The sequence below is a fragment of the Marmota marmota genome, unplaced genomic scaffold (genome assembly GCF_001458135.2).
Source record: "Marmota marmota marmota unplaced genomic scaffold, marMar, whole genome shotgun sequence".
In the NCBI taxonomy this organism is placed as follows: Eukaryota; Metazoa; Chordata; class Mammalia; order Rodentia; family Sciuridae; genus Marmota; species Marmota marmota.
Window position 1 is genome coordinate 69,396,657 of NW_026000026.1, and position 21,541 is coordinate 69,418,197.

Consider the following 21,541-nt stretch of genomic DNA (forward strand, 5'->3'; position numbering starts at 1 on the left):
GATCTCACTAAGTTGCTTAGGAACTTGCTAAATTGCTGAAGCTGGCCTTGAATTTGTGATCCTCCTCCCTCAAACTCCCAAACTGCTGGGATTACAGTTGTGCACCCCTGAGCCAAGCTGATGGACAATTTTTAATATGGAAGGAGAGAGGGGTGATGGGATTACATTATAAGGTGCTTAGAGCAATGCCTAGTACATAGTGAGTGCTCAATAAGTGTTAACCAACAGAAGCATCATTATCATTACTATTAATATTAATGTTCAATAATTTTCATACCCTTATGTATAATGTTATGAATGTAGATTCTGTTAATGTGAAAATATTTTCCCCATGCCATTTATCTTCCTTTGTGAAGTATATGGAAGGACCCCTTTTGGAAGGTTTGTACTGGGACTCATGGTATACTAACCAGAAGCTGTATAATTTGAAGAACAGCAGTCGCATCTACTATGAGAACATAATTCTAGGAGTCCCCAGAGTCCGACAACTAAAAGTCCGCAATAACACATGCAAGGTCTATTCATCCTTTCAGTCTTTGATTACTGAATGTTATGACAAATATACTGCTGAAAATGAAGACCTATCTGATTTTGGCCTCCAATCTAATACTGAGTAAGTATAAAATTATATAGTAACATTTTTTTTAGCAGATAACCATTGCATCTTTTCAAATTGTAAAAATATGTGTATTTTCCAAGTAATATAGGCTGGGGTCTGGCAGGTAAGGTGATAACAATAGTTTCAAAAGTAGACTTTTGGATGTAGCAGTGTTTAGAAAAAGGGGAGTGAACCTATTTGGGTTTGGGGGTTTGTTGTTTGCTTACCTTAGGATGCAAAACATTTTCATTTTTTTCCTGGCTTTAGTATATGAAATGCTTAATTATAGTGCATGCAGGGTAAAACATCATTTTGTTGCTTTTCCAATAGTCAGTTTTTCTGGTTCTGGCCAGATGCCCTCAAACATACCCCCAAAACTTTGTGGGATCCTTAGGAAATATCTCTGACACTTTTCTCCTTCCTCACTCTTACTTACTTCAGTGATATCTTTTGTGTCTGCCCACACACTAAAAAAATAAGGTAGTTTTGCTCTGTAGATGCTACATCTGATGACACCTGACAAAGATTCTGTGGCCTTATTCTCCAAAGTAGCTGAGGCTAATGCTCCATCTACACTTTATGTTGAAAATGTGGAAGCCCAAAGCCATTGGCACCACCACCTCTCTTTGTCTGTCCTATGAAAATTGTAGAAAGAATAAACTTTTTTTTTTTTAATTACTGGTGATTGAACCCAAGGCTTCAAATATGCTAGAAAGCATTCTTCCTCTGACCTACATACCCAGCCCTACCTTTTTTGTGTTTAGTATTTTTCAAAGTGATAACAAACGTTTACAAAGGTCTACCCTCCAGAAACAGGTACTCTTTGTTCTTTTATTTGTTTCTTGTATACGTGTTTCCAAATAGCATCCTTGCACTGCTATTACTTGATTTTACAGTTTATGGATCTGTAAGGCCATCTGGAAGGCAATTTTTCATGTAGCTCTCATATGCTACTCCTCTACACACACATTCTACTCATTTTAGTCTCTCAATATAGTTATACCATGACTATTTTTAATCATTAGTCAATATTTATGTTATAAATTTTAATTATATTTCCTTTCCTGAACAACTTCCCCAGAACCCCTAGGATGAATAGTTGCTTTGTTCTGGGTGTTGTGACTCACGGCTGTAATTCCAGCAGCTTGGGAGTCTGAGGCAGGAGGATTGCAAGTTCGAGGCCAGCCTCAGCAATTTAGCCAGGCCCTATGCAACTTAGTGAAATCCTGTCTCGAAATAAAAAATAAAAAGGACTGAGGATGTAGTTCAGTGGTTAAGCGCCCTAGGTTTAATGATGGTTGAATGTCATGATCATTATTATCTAAAGTACATGTATGAAGACACGAATTGGTGTGAATATACTATGTATACAACCAGAGATATGAAAAATTGTGCTCTATATATGTAAAAGAATTGTAATGCATTCCACTGCTATATATAAATAAAAAACAAAAAACTAATAGTAATAATAATAATAATGACAATTGCTTTGTAGTTTTTGTTGAATTATTTATTTCTTCCTTACATGAGTTTTGGACATTCTTAAGGGATTGTATAATTCTTATAAATTTAATAAATTCGTGATATAATGATGCATTCTATTAAATATTGTATTATTCACCCCTTTCAACTCAAAATTACAAATCAGTTATTTAATTACACATATTAAATTGGAATCTTAAGACCAATCTTTTAGTTATAAATTATAATTTTTCAGATTTTCATAACAACTACAAATACTTTAAATACCAAGCATGTTTTGGATAATCCCTGTACTTAACTGAAATTGTGAGTTAATACCTGTCATTCTTCCATAACCAAAGTAAGAAACAATTTTTGCTTGTTTGTCTAAAGCATAAAATTCATTAATTGAAAATATTATCTGTTAAAAATTGGACACCAGTAGAGAGTGGGTGTAGCAAAATTTTCTGTTTCAGTTTAACAGTCATGTGCAGAAAGTACTCAAAAAAAAAAAAAACACAACTGTGAACCTTTTATAAAAGTATAAGTACATTTTCCTAATGGTATCAGTGTCACCCTCCCCCACAAAAAACAGTATTATTACTAGAAAAATATGTTTAAGCAATTTAAGCAATAATCTTTGAATAACCTTTGAAATATGTTTTGAGGGAATAAAATTTGGTTATACACATTGCAGTTTATTTTGTGTTTTTTTTTTTTTTTTTTTTTTTGGTGTGTATAGTATTGTAGAACCCAGGGGGTTCAATTTCTTTCTCCACTACTTAGCTACATCACACCCCCAGTTCTTTTCTTTCTTTCTTTAAAAAAAAAAAAAGTATTTTGAGACAAAGTCTTGCTAAATTGCCCAGACAGTCCTTGAATTTGCAATCCTTCCACCTCAGCTTCCTGAGGGGCTGGGACTAGGTGTACCCCCAACCACTACACTGGGCATGATGTGTGTACTTTAATTAAAATAAGATTTTTACTTATTGGCATTTATAATGGTATATTACTTTAATGAGACAAACTGTGAAGACAAACTACCCACATTCTTGTCCCACTCAAAGACTAAACGACTCATAAGACAACAGGTATAGCATGTTTAAAAAAAAAATTCTCATTTGTAGATTTTTAAGTTCCAACAGGCAACAGATGATTTTTGAAATATTTTCTCATATCACCTAGTCCTTTGAACTTAATCCTTAACTCACTGTCTTACTTCAAAATTATTCTAATACTTAACGAATTTTCTACTAGAACTTTTAAAAAACTGCCACATGTGAATCAAAGATTAGTTTAAATTCTTAGAAGACTTTTCAATTAGGCTTTCTCTTCTCTTCATTAATTTTTTTATGTCTAACAGATGGATGTATTCTACTTCTAATACCAGTTCTCCTTGGCATTGGGGATTTGTTGGTGTTTACCGAAATGGGGGCTTTATTTTCACTTTATCAAAATCAAAATCTGAAACCAAAAACAAGTTCATTGACCTTCGACTGAACAGCTGGATCACAAGAGGGACCAGAGTTATTTTTATTGATTTTTCACTATACAATGCTAATGTAAATCTGTTTTGCATCATCAGGTGAGTGACTTGAAGTTCTATATTAGCATATTGAATTGAAAAAGCATCCAGGGCCCTCACTTGGGTTTTCAGTTCGTACATACTTATGCTGATATTAAAATCATGAGCTTTAAATATAATGTAGTTCTATGCCAAAAATGAAAAAGAAGTTGAAGCAACATTGCATTTGTTGTTTCATTATTTCAGAATATGTCTAGGAAGATGGAGAATTACATACAATATGTTAGTTTCATATTGCTTAAGAAAATATAGTCTAATTTCTTATAATTCTGTAGTTGCACAAATCTGACATGCAGTGTTGACAGTTTTCTTTTTTATCAGATTATTAAAATCTTTTGGCTTCCCTTCAGAATTAGCTTATTTATTAAATTATTCATTTTTGTCTCAAGAGTGAACTATTTGGGCTAGGGTTGTGGCTCAGTGGTAGAGCGCTTCCCCCCCATGCATGGGGCACTGAGTTTGAGCCTCAGCACCACATAAATAAATAAAATAAAGGTATATGTCCATCTACAACTAAAAAAAAAATTTTAAAAAGAATGAGCAATTTAAATTTCAAACTACATGTAATATAGTTGTCAGCATCCCAGCAATTATTAGAACCTGTGGCATATTGCAAAAATGGCCTCAATTTTTCATATATTTGTCTGCCACCCTGGGCAGCGGGCACTGCTCCAGCTCATAATGCAGGGTTTAACCATGTGACTTGCATTGACCAATGAAAGATTAGCATATATAAGTAGAAGCTTGAAATGAGTTGGTACATTAGAACTTGCTCTCTTGCACTTCTGTAGTAGCCATGGAAGGATATGTTTGGGCTGACTTGTTGGAACCAGAAGGAGGATGAGAGACATATATAATGGAGCCAATTCAAAGATTATGAATGGGTCCAGGGGCAAATGGCAGATATAATACCAAACTAGCTGAGATGGATCAAGTTCAGCTTGTAAGCCACAACATTTTGTAAGCCACAACATTTTGATAGATTGTTATCTAGTAAAAGCTAATTGACTTAGGTCTTAGCTCTTCACCACTAAGTCATTTAAGAGGCTTTTGGTTTTAACAGAAAACACCAACTTAATTTAGCTTAAACAATAACAATTTATTTCTGCCATATAGCAGCAATTTCACTGTCAGGAAAATACCTTTTGCAGTAAGTTCAAGGGTCTTGCTTCATTTCTTTGAGGTGGCTGCAATTTTTTAAAAAAATATCCTGTTTTACTTGTAGTTGGACATAGTACCTTTATTTTTATGTGGTGCTGGGGATCGAACCCAGCGCCCTCCATGTGCTGGGTGAGCACTCTACCACTGAGCCACAACCCCAGCCCCAAGGTGGCTGCAGTTTTGTGCTCTTTTGTATTAAGCTTCCCCAAGATGGTTGTGTACAGGCAGCAACAGTGGTTATATGTTGTTCATATCTTTAAAGGAAAATACCAACCAAAGAGAAAAAAATTCTCTCTGCTTGTCTGATTTGGTTACCTTAGGTCACCTACCAACCTGGACCATGCTAATTGATGGAACTCATGAGACTCTAGCATGAAATACTGGCAAAGGAAATAGGATTACCATGATTAGATCTGTCTGGAGATTTAATCAGCTTCCCCTAAATCATCTGGGATGACTGAATACAATTAGGGTTCTGTTAGAAAGAAGGGGTGGGAAAATAACCACTATAGAAGCAAAATTTTAGTGATCTACTTTTCTCTAATAGGTCTTACTTTTTTGTTGTTGTTGTTCTGAATGGAATATGGAATTAGAATTTTCTCAGACCAGGGAATTTTGCTCTTGTGCAACAACAAAAACACCTCATAAAACACATCATCGCTGTTAAAATTTGTATAAATGAATAAAACAAATGAACTCTCCACATAGTCTTTCATACTGTAATTCTTGTTTTTTTCCTCAGAGAATCAGAAGTTTTTACCAATATCAATCACCCTCCCAATAGTCTTGGTCAGGATAAAGTAAAGCATATAATCACATCTATGTTCCAAATGAGAGTGGAAGCATCATTAGGTTAACTGGCTTAAAGTTAAATGAAGTACTCTAAGTGTTATACTTATTCTGTTACCTTTATTAAAAATTATTTTTTAGAAACTTCAGGAGATTTTGAAGCTGTTAACATGATAGTTAACATGATAGCTAATCAATTCTTAAAATTTGTTCTATGGAATTCTAGATCAAGATTGAGAGAAATGGCTTTATATTTAAGGAAGTTTGGGAAATTTTGCACCAACAGTTTGGATATTTGCAGTGTATATTTACTTTTGGCTCTAAGAAATACTGCAATAGGTTTGTTTGCTTTAATTAATTAATTAATTGTCCATGATCTTTCACTAAATTTTTGAGAAAATAAAGAAATGTCTGAGGTTGCCTTCTTTTTTCAAGTCACATGTAAACAGCTGTTAACTATAGAAGCATATTGTCTACACTAAGACAATATCTGTTTATCCGTTTGTATCAAATGAAACAATTTTTCATTATTATTCTGCACTTCAGATCATAATATTGAATTTCTTTGATTTCACTCACCAATCCAACATGAAACTACCATGTACAAGATGTTAACAGTTCTGTTTGTCTGGTTTTTGTGTTTGTTTTAGAAGCATTTTATTCCATTACCAATAAATTTTGCTAGTATCTTTAGGTAGTAATAACTGCACTGTAACATTGTGAGAGAAATGCTTGTTCCTTAAATTATTGCAAATTCCTAATTACTTAAGGTTTTGGACTACATTAGTAATCCAGTGAACAACCTCAAAATATATTAATATTGGAATTAATTTGACAGGGGAAGTCCTGGGAATTGAATATGGTAGGCAAGGGCCCTCACACATGGTAGGCAAGCATCTACCACTGAGCTATGACCCCAGCCATAAATTAGTTTTTGTGCTTCTGTTTACATAAATCTTTATATTTCAACATCAGATGCCTAAAGTAAACAGAAAATATTTGTTTTAGTAGAATATATGACCTTGACATTTAGAAGATAGTTTTCTCTGATAAACTGAAGAGGGGAAAATTTATTTCCTTCTTTTGAAATATTCAAGTATTATGAAGAGAGTCCTACCTAATAACAATAACTACAGTACAGCATTTTCTTGAACAACATCTCATCCTCCTATGGAGATAAATTAGTATTTCCAGTTATGAACAAGCAATCTGAATAAAAAGTAGACTAAAAGTCTGGCTAAAATCACATCTTTTTATTTTAGATTACTTTTTATTTTTAGTACCAGGGATTGAATTCTGGGGCACTTAACCACTGAGCCACATCCCCAGCCCTTTTTTAGAGACTGGGTCTCACTGAATTGCTTAGGGCCTCATTAAATTGCTGAGGCTGGCTTTGAACTCAGTCCTCCTACCTCAGCCTTCCAGGCTGCTGGGATTACAGGCATGTGCCATAATGTCCAGCTAGAAAAATTTTAAATTGAACTTACGACCTCAAGGAAATCTATAAAATATACGATTATCATTAAAGAATGCATCAATATAGATTAGAAATTTCACATTGAGTTAAGTACTAAAATACAACTACTTGAAATGCATACTTTCACAAACCTGATTTTACAGATTGGTGGCAGAATTCCCTGCAACTGGAGGAATACTTACTTCATGGCAGTTTTACTCTGTGAAGCTCCTCAGATATGTTAGCTACTATGATTATTTTATTGCTTCCTGTGAAGTCACATTTTGCATTTTTCTTGTTGTTTTCACAACACAAGAAATCAAGAAAATAAAAGAATTTAAGTCTGCTTATTTAAAAAGTATTTGGAACTGGCTAGAATTACTACTTTTGGTGGTGAGTATATATTCATATGTATCATCTAAGGGGATCACATATGAACCTACCAATGAGGGAGATGTAAAAAACAGAATTTCTATTCACCTGGGATTTATTTTGAAAGCTAGAAGTATCAAACATAAAATGAATTGTACAGCACATACTAATAATATGCCCCTAAAAGGCAGAATTATTTTTTAATTGGTATTTGGGAGGGCCAGCATAAACCTAGAACAGGTGCTAAGCACAGTGGTGCATGCCTCTAATCTTAAGATTGCAGGAGGATCACAAATACAAAGGTCAGTCTCAGCAACTTAGTGAGACCCTATCTATTTTTTTTTTTTTAGTTGTCAATGACCTTTATTTATTTATATGTGGTGCTGAGAATCAAACCCAGTGCCTCACACATGCCAGGCAAGTGCTCTACTGCTGAACCACAGCCCCAGCCCCAAAACCCTATCTTAAAATGAAAAATAAAAAGGACTGGATGTAGCTCAGTAGTGATTGTTCTTTATACCATAGATTTGACATCTGTTAACAATAAGATTCTGGCATACCATCCCACACTAGTACTTTTGAGGAAAGGAAACCAGAATAACCCTGGGGCCAGGCATGATGTCACAAGCATGTAATCCCAGTTACTTGGGAAGCTGAGGCAGGAGGGTCACAAATTCAAGGTCAGCCTGGGCAATTTAGCAAGACCTGGTCTCAAAACAAAACAAAACAAAAAAAATGGGCTCGGGATGTAGATCAGTGGAAGAGAGCACCTGGGTTCAATCCCGAGTCCAAAAAATAATAATAAAAAACATGAAAAGAGGGCTGGGTTTGTGGCTCAGTGGTAGAGCATTTTCCTCATATGTGTGAGGCACTGGGTTCAATTCTCAGCACCACATATAAATAAATGAATAAAATAAAGGTCCAGCAACAACTTAAACAAATTAAAAAAAAAAAAAAACCCAACATGAAAAGAAGAAAACAAAACAAAGGTCCCTAGAACAGAGCTGGGGTTGTGGCTCAGTGGTAGAGCACTTGCCTTGTATGTGTGAGGCACTGGGCTCAATTCTCAGCAGTGTGCTTAAATTTAGGAATAAAATAAAGGTCCATTAACAACTAAAAAAATTTTTTTAATCCCTAGAACAAGGTGATTGAGTCCATAAATATGAATTAAAGCACATAGTGGGTTTCTCTACCCACACTCAAAAAAATAAAAGTATTTTTGTTGACTTGATGGTGAGTGCCTAGAGGTCCCAGCTGCTTGAAAGCATGAAGTCAAGAGAGTCACTTGAGTCCAAGATGAAGCAGATGTGGGTAACAGAGTGAGTAAGACTTCTTAAAAAAAAAAGAAAGAAAAAGAAAAAAAAATTATCCCTTACAAGCCCTCATGTCTCATTTATCATGAATCTTTTTGAGCAATTTTTTTCCAGGTTTCTTTAAAATGTACTCTTTGACGTTGTCTAAATTTGCTTTTCTCCTCACACTAAATTGAGAAAGTAAGGTGAAGACAAAACTAGGCAAAAACTGAAGGTGAGGAGGGGGCTTGAGCAACCAGAGGATACCTTGTGGGCACAAACGCACCAGGACTGGGAAATAGTCCCTTAAGAAATGCCAAAGACTGGGCCAGGGTTGTGGCTCAGTGGTAGAGTGCTTGTCTAGCATGTGTGAGGCACTGGTGTTTGATCCTCATCACCACATAAAAACAAATAAATTAAGATAAAGGAATTATGTCCCTCTACAACTAAAAATATTTTAAAAAAACCCACTAAAGACTGCCAGGTCTAGTGATGGGAATGTTCTAAAATAAACAGATTTAAGCAGGACAATACAAAATGTTATGAGCTTGAAATTAGGAATAGTCAATGAACAAATATGTCCGGCTTTTACAATCTGATCTTTTCCCTTTTTGGCCTGTAGTTATAGCCAATCTAGTATCTAAGGCTTGTTTCCCAAAACCAGATTGAATATTTCTCAGATAGTGTACCATCTATCTCTCCAGTAATATCTAACAAAGGGCACAGAATTAAATGTTTAACCATATGGGTATTTCAAGCAAGAAAAGCAAATGAATTGTTTCATGGCAGTTATGAAGCTCTGTTGCCTAAAATAATCTGGACCTGAAACCTGCTTTTAAAATGGTTGTTAAGGCATTCTAGAAGGGTTTATTTTTTGTAATTGCAGTTTTTTTCCCTTGTAATATTACATGGTAGAAAATATTCAACTTTTAGGTATTATATAGATCAGAAACCCTTATGGCCTATGCAGAGTAACATCATTTTTATACACTTGTGCTTTATGACTAAAAAAAGCAGGTAGGTAAATTAGGATGGTCCAGGGAATGAATGTCTTCATGTTTATGAGAATTATACTACTTTCAATTTCTGTACATTAAGGATTGTAAAAATGTATATGCTCTGTCCCTCACTTTTTATTAAACTCTTTTTTTTTTCAGTACTGGAGATTGAATTCAGGGGCATTCTACCACTAAACTACATCTCCAGCCCTTTTTATTTTTAATTTTGAGACAGGGTCTAGGTTGCCTGGGCTGGCGTCAAATGCCCTTCTCCTGTTTCAGCCTCCCAAATTGCTCAAAATTTACTAACATTTTTTTGTTCTGGGAATTGAACCCGGGGGCCCTCTGCCACTGAGCTACATCCCCAGCCCTTTTTATTTTTTATTATTTTTTTAAAATTTTGAGACAGGGTCTTACTAAATTGCTGAGGATGGACTCAAGCTTGTGATCCTCCTGCCTCAGCCTCCAAAGTCATTGGGATTACAGGCATACACCACTGTGTCTGACCTTTTTCAAGTATTTCTTCATAAGCTGGCAATATTTAGAAGTAGAAATAATTTCTAATTTAACCTTTCTTATTTTTCCATTTTTTAGTTGTGCTTTACAGCTGTTTCCTTCAACATATACTGTAATATACAACTTTTTCTCTTACTTGGACAGCTATTGGAAAATACTGAAAAATATTCAGATTTCTATTTTCTTGCATACTGGCACGTTTATTATAACAATATAATTGCTGTTACCATCTTCTTTGCATGGATAAAGGTATTTGTATTTTATTAGATTACATAAGATAACACTATACTAGTATAATAGCAACTTGAAGTGATAAAGGGAAAAAAGGTATTTTTTGAACAAGTGATTGTTTTTGTTTGTTTGTTTTGAAAAAGTGATTTTAAAAGTAGTTTGGCCTGGGCTGAGATTGTGGCTTAGTGGTAGAGCGCTTGCCTAGCATGTGTGAGGCACTGGGTTTGATTCTCAGAACTACATACAAATAAATAAAATAAAAACTTTATCAACAATTAATAAAAAATATTAAAAAAAAAACTATTAAAAAAAAGTAGTGTGGACTTCCATGTTGGCTGGAAATCTTCAAACACCCTTGATTATCATTAAGTTTCCCATTTAATTTGAAGCACAGTTCTCAAATTAATTTAAGTAATTAATAAATTTGATTCTACTATTTCAATTAAATTTGTTCTTTTTCAGATATTCAAATTCATAAGCTTTAATAAGACAATGTCTCAGCTGTCATCAACTTTGTCTCGCTGTATCAAAGACATAGTAGGATTTGCCATCATGTTTTTTATAATATTCTTTGCTTACGCCCAGTTAGGATTTCTTGTTTTTGGATCACAGGTTGACGACTTTTCCACTTTTCAAAATTCCATGTAAGCTCTTAGTGTAATTATATTTTCTGTATATGTAACCCCAAATCATGGCAAGGCCCATGATTATTGGTAATATAAGAATTATTAATTTAAACTTGGTTCAATACTTTCATTGAAGACTAACTGCCATATTCAAAGTAAGGTTTGGGATTGAAGGATCCCAATGGATGGTGATATCCATTTTTAAGTATTAAAGGGCTCCATCTTAATCTTTAAATTGATATTACCTTGAGGGGTTTGGGTTGTGGCTCAGCGGTAGAGCGCTCACCTAGCTTGTGCAGGGCACTGAGTTCGATCCCCAGCAGCACATAAAAAAAAAAAAAATGAAGGTATTGTGTCCAACTACAACTAAAAAACAAAAAATATTAAAAAAATTGATATTGACTTGATTGTCCTATGTTGATCTGCCAAATATGTATTTTAAAAATAGCTTTATGTGCATAAAGCAGTAAAAAATAGGCAACAAGTTTATAAAAGTGACTAGATACAATTTCTAGCAAAGCATTCAGCCTTTTCATTAAGAACAAAATATTTTCATAGATTTACTTTGAGTAAACAAAGCAACTACAATCTGTATGAAAAAAATATGTTAATCAATTCTTAAAATTTGTTCTGTTGGAATTCTAGATCAAAATTGGGAGAAATGGCTTTATATTTAAGGAAGTTTGGGAAATTTTGCGTCAACAGTTTGGATATTTGCAGTGTATATTTACTTTTGGCTCTAAGAAGTACTGCAATAAGTTTGTTTGCTTTAATTAATTGTCCATGACCTTTCACTAAATTTTTGAGAAACTAAAGAAATGTCTGAGGTTGCCTTTTTTTCAAGCCACATGTAAATAACTGAAGTAAAAATGTATAAATTTTATAGCATTTTTCTGAATTAACCTTTTACCAAATTAGCAATGAAAATAATTTACTACAAACCAAGAGAATATAATTCTAGTTTCCAGTTCTGCCATTAGGTACTTATATTTTCTAGACTTCAATTTTCTTATCTGTAAAATGAAGGAACTGGAATAACTACTCCCCAAAGTCCTTTCAACTTTAAATGACCTATAATTTGAAAAGTTTAAATTATGTAGAAAACTAAAAAATGTAATTAAAAACTGTTGCTACAACTTTTTTTTTTTTTTTTTTGGTACCGGGGATTTAACTTAGGGATTTAACTCGGCCACTAGCCACATCCCCAGCCCTATTTTGTATTTTATTTAGAGACAGGGTCTCACTGAGTTGCTTAGTGCCTCATTTTTGCTGAGGCTGGCTTTGAACCATGATCCTCCTGCCTCAGCCTCCCAAGCTGCTGGTATTACAGGGGTGTGCTCCTGGCCAACAATAACTTTTATAATTACCCACATATTTATCCTCTACTGAGATCTATACTCCTTCATATGCCTTTAAGTTACGGTTTAGTGTGCTTTCATTTCAACCTGTAGGACTCCCTTTCAGATTTGTAAGACAGGTCTAGTGGTAATGTGCTCCCTAAGCTTTTACTTATCTAGAAATTACCTAATTTCTTTCTCACTTTTGAAGGACGGTTTTGCCAGATTCAGGATTCTTGTTGAATTTATTTTGTTTTTCCGTTTAGAACTTTGAACATACCAGTCCACTGTGTTTCTGATGAGAAATATGCTGATATTTTTACTGAGAATTCCCAATATGTGATGTTGCTTTTGTCACTGCTATCCAGATTGTCTTTGCCTTTTGATAGTTTGACAGTATGTTTTGTTGTGGGTATCTTTGAATTTATCTTTTTTCTTTTCCTTTTCTTCTTTTTTGAGCATTGGGGATTGAACTCAGGGGTGCTTTACTACTGAGCTATTTCTCTAGCCCTTTTTATTTTGCCTAGAGCTTAAGTTGCTGAGGCTGGCATTGAATGTGTGATCTTCCCACCTCAGCTTCCTGAGCTGCTGTGATTACAGGTGTGTGCCACTGTGCTCAGCTCTTTGAGTTCCCTGAGATAAGAAGATATTCTTATCTTTCACCAAAGTTTTCGGCCATTATTTATGCAAATAATTTTTCTGTTCCTCTCTCTCTATTCTCCTTCTGGAATTCACACAATTGTATATGACAAGCTTGCTTGATGATGTCCCACCGGTCCCCAAGGATCTGTTCATCTTTCTTCAATCTTTTTCCTATTTCTCAGATTCAATAACCTCATTCATCCTACCTTCAAGTTCACTGATTCATTCTTCCACAGCTCAAATCTGCCTTTGAATGCCTCTAGTGAAATTTTCATTTTAGTTTTTGTATTTTTCAGGTCTAGAATTTTTTTTCTTTTTGGTATTTTTATTGTTTATTGTTTTTTTTTTTTTTTTTTTTTTTTTAGCTGCTATTATCTATTTCCATGCTGGGGATCAGCTTGAGTTATAAACATAAGATCTTAGTTTTCTCTGAGCCTGTGTCTTTCTCTGTATTGCACATTGACTTTATAACTTCTGTATTTGCAATTGCTTTTGGTTGTTCTATCTTTAATACCTGTTCCCCAAAGGGAAAAAAGAAAAATACAGCGTGGGAGGGAGAAGATGTCAGCCCTTTAAAATTCCAAGGACGTTTCAGTCAGAAAAGATACTTGAAGCAATGCGGAATAGGTGGCAACAATGGTTCCCCACCTCTGTATCTGCGTCTTTTCGATTAGCACCAAACAATTGGAACATAAGCCCTAATATTTGGAGGACATGGTCTTTACTCCCCATCCTGTCCTTTGCAAGTTGCATATAAAGCTGCTCCAGAAACATGTGCGTGGATACCAGCTTGATACTGGGTTGGGGGATGCATAGCTACTGCTGAGCTGAACTGAAACAAACCAAATATTAACCACAATTTACTGTTCAAGTCTTATTATGAAAGTTGAAGGACTTCTTTAATAGACTCCAGATTTTCAAAATAGTTACATTAGACAGATTTTTCCAGTACAATTTTTATTTAGGTGTGTGTGGAGTGGGGGACAGATTCTGGGCACTTCCATCTCCACCATCTTCCCAGAATCCTTCCCTGAAGGCATTTTTTGCTGATCTAGAAGAAATAGCTGACGAAATAAATGTGTTTCTGGCCAACTCTCAGGAAAAGACAGAAAGCAAAGCCCAGAGTCTGAACAAAATGTGTGTGTTTAGGGAAGGTCTGTCTGATCATCTTCCACACATCAAATAGGAAGCTTGAGTCACTGTAATTTCAAATTAAAGGTAAATCCATGATAGAGACTTGAAGCTTGGGTTCATTCACCTAGGTATCATGGTCTTGAACTTAAGATGGTCCCAAGCTAGAATGTTTCCATCTACTTGGCTGACACAGAAAGCCTCTCTGGAGAAAGTTACCTTCCTCTTAGGTCACAAATTATTTCTTTTCTTTTTTAAATATATATTTTAGTTGTAGGTGGACACAATACCTTTATTTTATTTTTATGTGCTGCATGAACCCAGTGCCTCATGCATGCTAGGCAAGTGTTCTACCACTGAGCCATAACCCCAACCCACAAATTACTTCTACAAGTAATTTTTTTCATATATAATGTGCTTCTCACAATTAAAGATAACTTGGTACATAAGGGAGAAGAAAAATCATCATCAAGACAAGCAGATATAACAGACAACACAAACTTCAAAGACTTTAGAAATTGAAATACTTATTAAACAATACTTATATTTTGAAAGAACACAAGTCAAAAAATGTCTTCAGAAAAGGAGACAATATAAAAAGTGACATATTTGGAAAAATACCAAAAGTAGAATTTTAGAACTGAAAACCACAGTAGCTGAGATTAAAAGCTCCATTGATAAGGTGACAGCAAATAAAACACAGAGGGATGAGAAAAGCAGAACACAGATCAGAACAAATGATCAAAAGTGTATTACTGAAAGACAAAATATTGAAAGAGGGTATGCGATATAAGGAATAGAATGAGAAAGTCATATACATTGAATCTGAGTCACAAAAGAGCGCAGAGAGTGGAATAGAGAATATTTGGAGAATGCTTAGAAGTAGCTACTACCAAATCAATGCTTCTAAGTGAGACTGAAAGGTCACATTAATGACAAATGGCACACTACTACTGAACAATCTGGTAGTTATTTTAATTCAGTAAGGAAGAACTCTGGAAAGTTAGGAAGGGTGTCAAGAAGTTACAAAGTAGTATTTTCACTCAATTAACCCTCTCTGCTGAGGCAACATTTGTTTCTTTTAGCTTGGAAGGAGAGGGAACAGAAAAAACGTATAAGCTCCAAATTAATAGGAGAAAAGGGGCAAATACTCCTTTTGTGTCTGGAGTCTCCAGTTCCTATGTAATTATAACCATTGGGTAGATTGCTTAGGTTTTTTTTGTTGTTGTTGTTGTTGTTTGTTTGTTTGTTTTTAAGAGAGAGAAAGAAAGAGAGAGAGAGAATTTTAATATTTATTTTTTAGTTTTTGGTGGACACAACATCTTTGTATGTGGTGCTGAGGATCGAACCCAGGCCGCACACAGACCAGGTGAGCGCGCTACCGCTTGAGCCACATCCCCAGCCCTGCTTAGGTTTTTATTCTCATCATTTTCTACAGAACAGAGGTATCTAAACACTTTCCTGGTAGAAAAGGGCTGAATGGAGCTTTAGTTATTGAGCTAGTTTCTGGAAAGGAGAAAAGAATGAGAAATGATGCCTTTAACTAGAAGATTTTTAAAAATGACATTAGAAACACTAAAACAATTTTCTTATTCTCCTATGCCAGAAAGGAAAAACTATTTAGTCTTCTTTCATTTCAGCATTTTCTCTACCTTATGTAGAACATTACAAACCAGTATTAAGGGGAGGATGAATACTGTATGGTTTGGTCAGGTCTTACCTAGGTACTAGGGAGGAAATTCAGACGTTTGAGTCCTAGGACTCCAATTAGCCCATTTATTTCAATGTGTTTTCTTTCTTTATTGTAGATAGCCTTGTTTCCTTTTATGTGATTGGCAAAAGCAAAAAGAGAAACTGCCTCCCTTTTGACCAACTGAATAATCATGAAGAGTTTTAACATACTATTAAAAATTGCTTCCTGGCTGGGCATGGTGGTGCCTTACAGTAATCCCAGTGGCTCCAGAGGCTGAGGCAGGAGGATCACAATTTCAATGCCAGCCTCAGCAACTTAGTGAAGCCCTAAGCAATTCAGTGAGACCCTGTCTCTAAATAAAATACAAAAAAGGGCTGGGGATGTGGCTCAGTGGTTAAGTGCCCCTGGCTTTAATCCCCAGTACCAAACCAAACCAAACCCTTGCTTCCAGGATTAACCCTTAAAGAAACACACAATTTATAAATTATACTTCTGATGTAAAGGCGAGTATATATCCCTGATGCTAGGTAAGTGCTCTACCACTGACCCATTTTCTCAGCCCTTCAATTTCTTAATTTTCATTTTTAAAATGAGAAAAATGAAGGTCTGTAATATTTTAAATGGTATTTCACATTGAAACTGAGTTCTTAGAGTAAGGATAAAATAAACCCCAGGACCATGTTGAGGATCATTACCAGCACTTTGAGACTACCAAGAGACAAATTGTTGGAAAAATCGAGTTAGTTAAGACAAAAATTAAACACACCGTTGACATTAGAACCTTTAGGGCTCTTGGGTTGAAAATCATTGGTAAACTAAAAGTGTTCACTTCTAGAAGGGCACAGAAATGGTCAAGGAAGTCACTGCCAAAACCATTTGTAAATAGTTATCTCAAGATTCAAATGTTGTAAATGAACACTGAATTCACATTGGTTAAACAAATTGAAATCTATCATTTCCTAAACTACCTGTTCAGCAACTGAGGTAGGTGACTCAAGTCTTGCCTTAAGGGGACTTTTCCACATCATTTTATAGAACTCTGCAGTAATAATTAAAACCAGAGGGTATATGCAGCTACTTTCCTAAAGACAACTCCCAACAGTTGTCATGTATGTACAGAAAAGGAGGTAATATTTTCTAATGTTCTTCTTTCTTCTTACCAAAGATTTACACAATTTCGAATTGTTCTTGGAGATTGTAATTTTGCTGGTATTCAGCAAGCCAATTGGATCTTGGGACCCATTTACTTCATCACTTTTATCTTTTTTGTGTTCTTTGTCCTGCTGGTAAGAATAACTATATATTCTCTCCTCTGCCTTTTTCCCTACATTTTTTAAAAAATGGAATTACTCATTTAAAAGAAATTGTAGTATTACTTTCTACCTGTTAAGAACACTGACATTTATTAATGGCATGGATTCCTAATAATCCATTTTTGTAGACTAGTGACTACTAATATTTTCAAGTTGTTAATGGGAAATGGGATCATAATAGGTGCTTATTTTAACAAGGAATGTGCTAAATCCTTTAAACAAAATGTGAAGGTCCTATGTCTTTTCAGGCAGGGAATTCAGCTATTCCCATATTTCAATGGCTTACAGCTCTTATGGCTAAAAACTCACCCCTTTGTGATTTTCTAGGAGTCACTAAGATGGGCCTCTCAGACATACTCAGAACAAGTCTCTTTGAGTTTCCTATTAAAGGAAACTTGCCTCCCAGTCAAGGCACTGTTAATGTCTTCCATGAAAATGCTTTTTGTCATGCATAGAAGTAATTCCCCAGTGATATTCAAGAGTCCTCAGGGTGACAGAGTTAAAGGTGGAAAGCTGGACTAGGGGCGACAATATTATTGTGTTATCTGGTCATTAGTAGTTGCAGTCAGACGGGAAATTTAAGCAACTTCATAGAACTTAAAAACAAACAACAAATCCCTTATGAACATATAATTACTCTAAATTTTTTTCTGATATGTAATATTGATAAATTATAACATTAGTAACCAGGTCAGACACTATTTTACGCTATCTTTCTCATTTATCATATTTGCCTGTATCCACAGGCTATATGTGTTCCATTGTACTCTGCATAGCCACTTGTTATTGAGTATATGGGTTACTTTTTGGTTTGGCAATGCTGGTGATTGAACCTAGGATCTCATGCATGTGAGGCAAGTATTCTACCACTAGACCACATCCCCAGCCCCAAATGGGTTAATTTAAAACTTGAATCTAATTTTACAAATTCCAGTATTTTTTTTTTTTTTAATATTTATTTCTTAGTTATCGGCGGACACACATCTTTGTTTGTATGTGGTGCTGAGGATCGAACCCGGGCCGCACACATGCCAGGCGAGCGCGCTACCGCTTGAGCCACATCCCCAGCCCCAAATTCCAGTATTTTTTAAAAAAATATTTTTTAGTTGTAAAATACCTTTATTTTATCTATTTTTTATGTGGTGCTGAGGATCGAACCCAGGGCCTCAGACTACTAAGCGAGCACTCTACCCTTGAGCCATAACCCCACCCCCAAATTCCATGACACGACACTTTTTAAAGTCACTTTTTTTTTTTGAGACAAAATCTCACTATTTTGCTCAGGCTGGTCTTGAACTTCTGGGCTTAAGCAATTCTTCTACATCAGCCTCCCAGATAGCCGGGACTGCAGGCATGTGCTACTACATCTGCTTTAAAATCACTAACATTTAAGCTAAGCTTTAGCCTAGCAATGGTGGCATATGCCTGTAATCCCAGTAACTCGAGAGACTGAGGTAGGGGAGTGCAAGTTCAAGGCCAACCTCAGCAACCTAGAGAAACTGTGTATCTCAAAAAATAAAAAGGGCTAGGGATGTAGCTCAGAGATAGAGTGCCCCTGGGTTCAATACCCAGTACAGCAACAACAGCAAAAGTATCTATTGAAATAATTGTGTGAATTTTCTCCCTAGAACATGTTCTTGGCAATAATTAATGACACCTATTCTGAAGTGAAAGCTGATTATTCAATAGGCAGAAGACCAGATTTTGAACTTGGTAACATGATTAAAAAGGTATGTCAAATTCTTTTCTAACTATAATTCTAAAGCAAACTGTATTCCTAGTTCTTGGGTCAAAAAACACTTAAACCCCCAACTGGTGGTGGTCTTTCTTCCTGGGGTTTTGTTTTTTGACCCAGTGTTACTCATATTTGCACTACTTTACTAGGGGCGTGAAGTATTCTCTCTGGCTTAAAATACATGTATGAAGATGTGAGGAAAAAAAAAAAAGAATAGCGTTACCTTAGATTAGGTAGAGAGAAGTGATGGGAGGGGAGGAGAGGGGATGGGGGGATAGGAAGGATAGTAGAATGAAATAGACATTATTATTACTGTGTGTATATATGTGACTACATGACCAATATGATTTTGCAACCTGTACACTCAGAAAAATGAGAAATTATATCCCATCTGATTCAAATGTATGATATGTCAAGGTCATTGTACTGTCATGTGTAACTAATTAAAACAAAAAATTTTTAAAAAGTAGCTGAAATTATTTCAGAGCTCCATATATCAAATAGTAAATAGGATTACTTAATATTATTTTATTTCTTCCCTCTCAAAAGTTTTCAATTTAGATTCTGGCAAATTTCTACACAATATAAACTGAGAATTCCATGTACCCTGTCTTCTTCACTTTCCTGTTTCCATTAATTGTAATATTATTCTCAGTCACTCCTGGCTCAAGACTTATTTCCTTCCCTTTCATATAGTCTTCTGATATGGCCCATGTGTATTTTCTCCCTACAGATCTTACTAGTCTTTGTGGAATTCAAGAATCTTTTGGAATTCTCACTGCCACCACTAGATTATGGCTTTCTGTAGGTTTCACCAACCTTCCCTATGGCAGCTCTTCATAACTGTTCTAGCTTTCTTTCCATGCAATTCCTACTCTGATCCTATCAGTTTCCCTGGACCTTTCAAAATAGATCCAAAGTCTTTACTCAATACTCCAAGCCCTTGTCAAGCCTCATAGTCACAATCCATCTTCATTAACTACAGTTATTTAAGCCCTTTTTACATCACCTATTTCCCAGGTAATTTGAGCACTGTGCTTTCACGTATTCTTCTAATGCTGAAATATTCTCATAGCTCCTGGCTTTCTTGCCAACATTCTATTCTTGATGAAGTGGAATCTGCCTTTTCTCTAGACATCTCTACATACCCCATGGGTCTAAGCATAGCACTTCACAGAGAAAAAGTCCTAGTAGTTATGGGGTTAGTGGGGCTTAAGAACTTCTTCCAAGAACTTATCTGTAAAAGAAAACTATTAAGATGACCGAACCCCTTGCATAGAGCTTAACTGTGGATTACTTTTCATCCTTTATCTGGAGTATGATGTTGGTGCAAATATTAAAAGTGTTAATATCCTTAATGCATATTAATACATATAAAAGATTTTTTTTCAAGTGTGATGCCCTCATGAGAATTAACCCCTTTTGCTTTTTCACAAAGGTAAAAACCAAAGATGATAGCAACGTGAAAGGATAATCATGACGTTTCTTTAGGACAGCAGTCCCTAGAGATAAATATTTCATATTTAATTTACTTTGGTTAAACATTACTAATACAGGCTATATTTTTGGTGAAGTTTTAAACTATTTTTAATTATGTACAGGGTTGTTTTAATGCACTTGAGAAACTCAAACTGAAGAAAGCTCAAAAAGATGAAGACGTAAATATGTAAGATGACTTTTCTTAAATTTTATTTATTTATTTATTTTGTACCAGGGATTGAATCAAGGAGCCTACAATTGGGCAAAATCATCTAACACAAAGCTGTTTTTATAGTTAAGTGTTTATTGTATACCTGGATCCAAAAAAACACTGGCAACATAGCACACTTTAGACTCAGTTGTCTCTCTTTGTGACTGGGAGATACAGCTTACTGCCACTACCCAACATAGTAAGATGACTTAGCATTTCAGCTGTAGAAATGATCAAAATTTAAAGTTTCTACTGAATGTATATCACTTTTATATCATCATAAAGTCGAAAAATAATAAATTGACCCATGGTTAAGTCAGAAACCATCTGTATTATAGGAGAAACTTAAAAAATGAGAGTTAAGGTTTTGATTTCAAAATTACCACCATCCAATGTAGTGATTCTAAATATATTGTCATTACATTCAGTAGTGCCTCCTAATTTCTGAGAATGTCATGAAACTCTTAAGCTAATTTAAAATTAACATAACTAGGTGCTGTGGCACATACTCACTATAATCCAGTGATTCGGAAGGCTGAGGCCGGGGGAATGCAAGCCTCAGCAATTTACTGAGACCCTGTCTCAAAAAAAACAAAACAGAACAAAACAAAACAAAAACTAGGGATATAACTCAGTGGTAAAATGCCCTGGGCTCAATTCTCAGTACCACAAAAAATAAAATATAATTAATGTAGTAGTCCTGGCATGTTGCTCAGTGGCAGAGTACTTGTCTAGCATGCATGAGGCCCTGGGTTCGATGCCTGGTATCACCAAACAAATTGAATATAATGCACTACTCAGATAAAGGTTTCTTGCTTTTTTTGGGGGGGGGGGTGGTGGTACTGGGGATTGAACCACAGCCTTGTGTACCATAGGCAACTGCTCTACTACTGAACTCCCCAGCCCGAGAAAAAA

The 21,541-nt window shown here is 35.3% G+C and overlaps 1 protein-coding gene across 1 annotated transcript in view; it reads left to right on the plus strand.

Moving 5' to 3' along the window:
• The window catches only part of Pkd2l2 (polycystin 2 like 2, transient receptor potential cation channel), a 32,067-nt gene that overhangs the window by 6,144 nt on the left and 4,382 nt on the right, over positions 1–21,541 (plus strand). The window contains exons 4-11 of the mRNA XM_048811869.1: positions 357–613; positions 3,423–3,644; positions 7,215–7,443; positions 10,307–10,477; positions 10,922–11,103; positions 17,054–17,174; positions 18,830–18,931; positions 20,538–20,602. Coding sequence (XP_048667826.1) covers positions 357–613; positions 3,423–3,644; positions 7,215–7,443; positions 10,307–10,477; positions 10,922–11,103; positions 17,054–17,174; positions 18,830–18,931; positions 20,538–20,602 — 1,349 coding nt within the window. The remainder of the gene's footprint in view (positions 1–356; positions 614–3,422; positions 3,645–7,214; positions 7,444–10,306; positions 10,478–10,921; positions 11,104–17,053; positions 17,175–18,829; positions 18,932–20,537; positions 20,603–21,541) is intronic.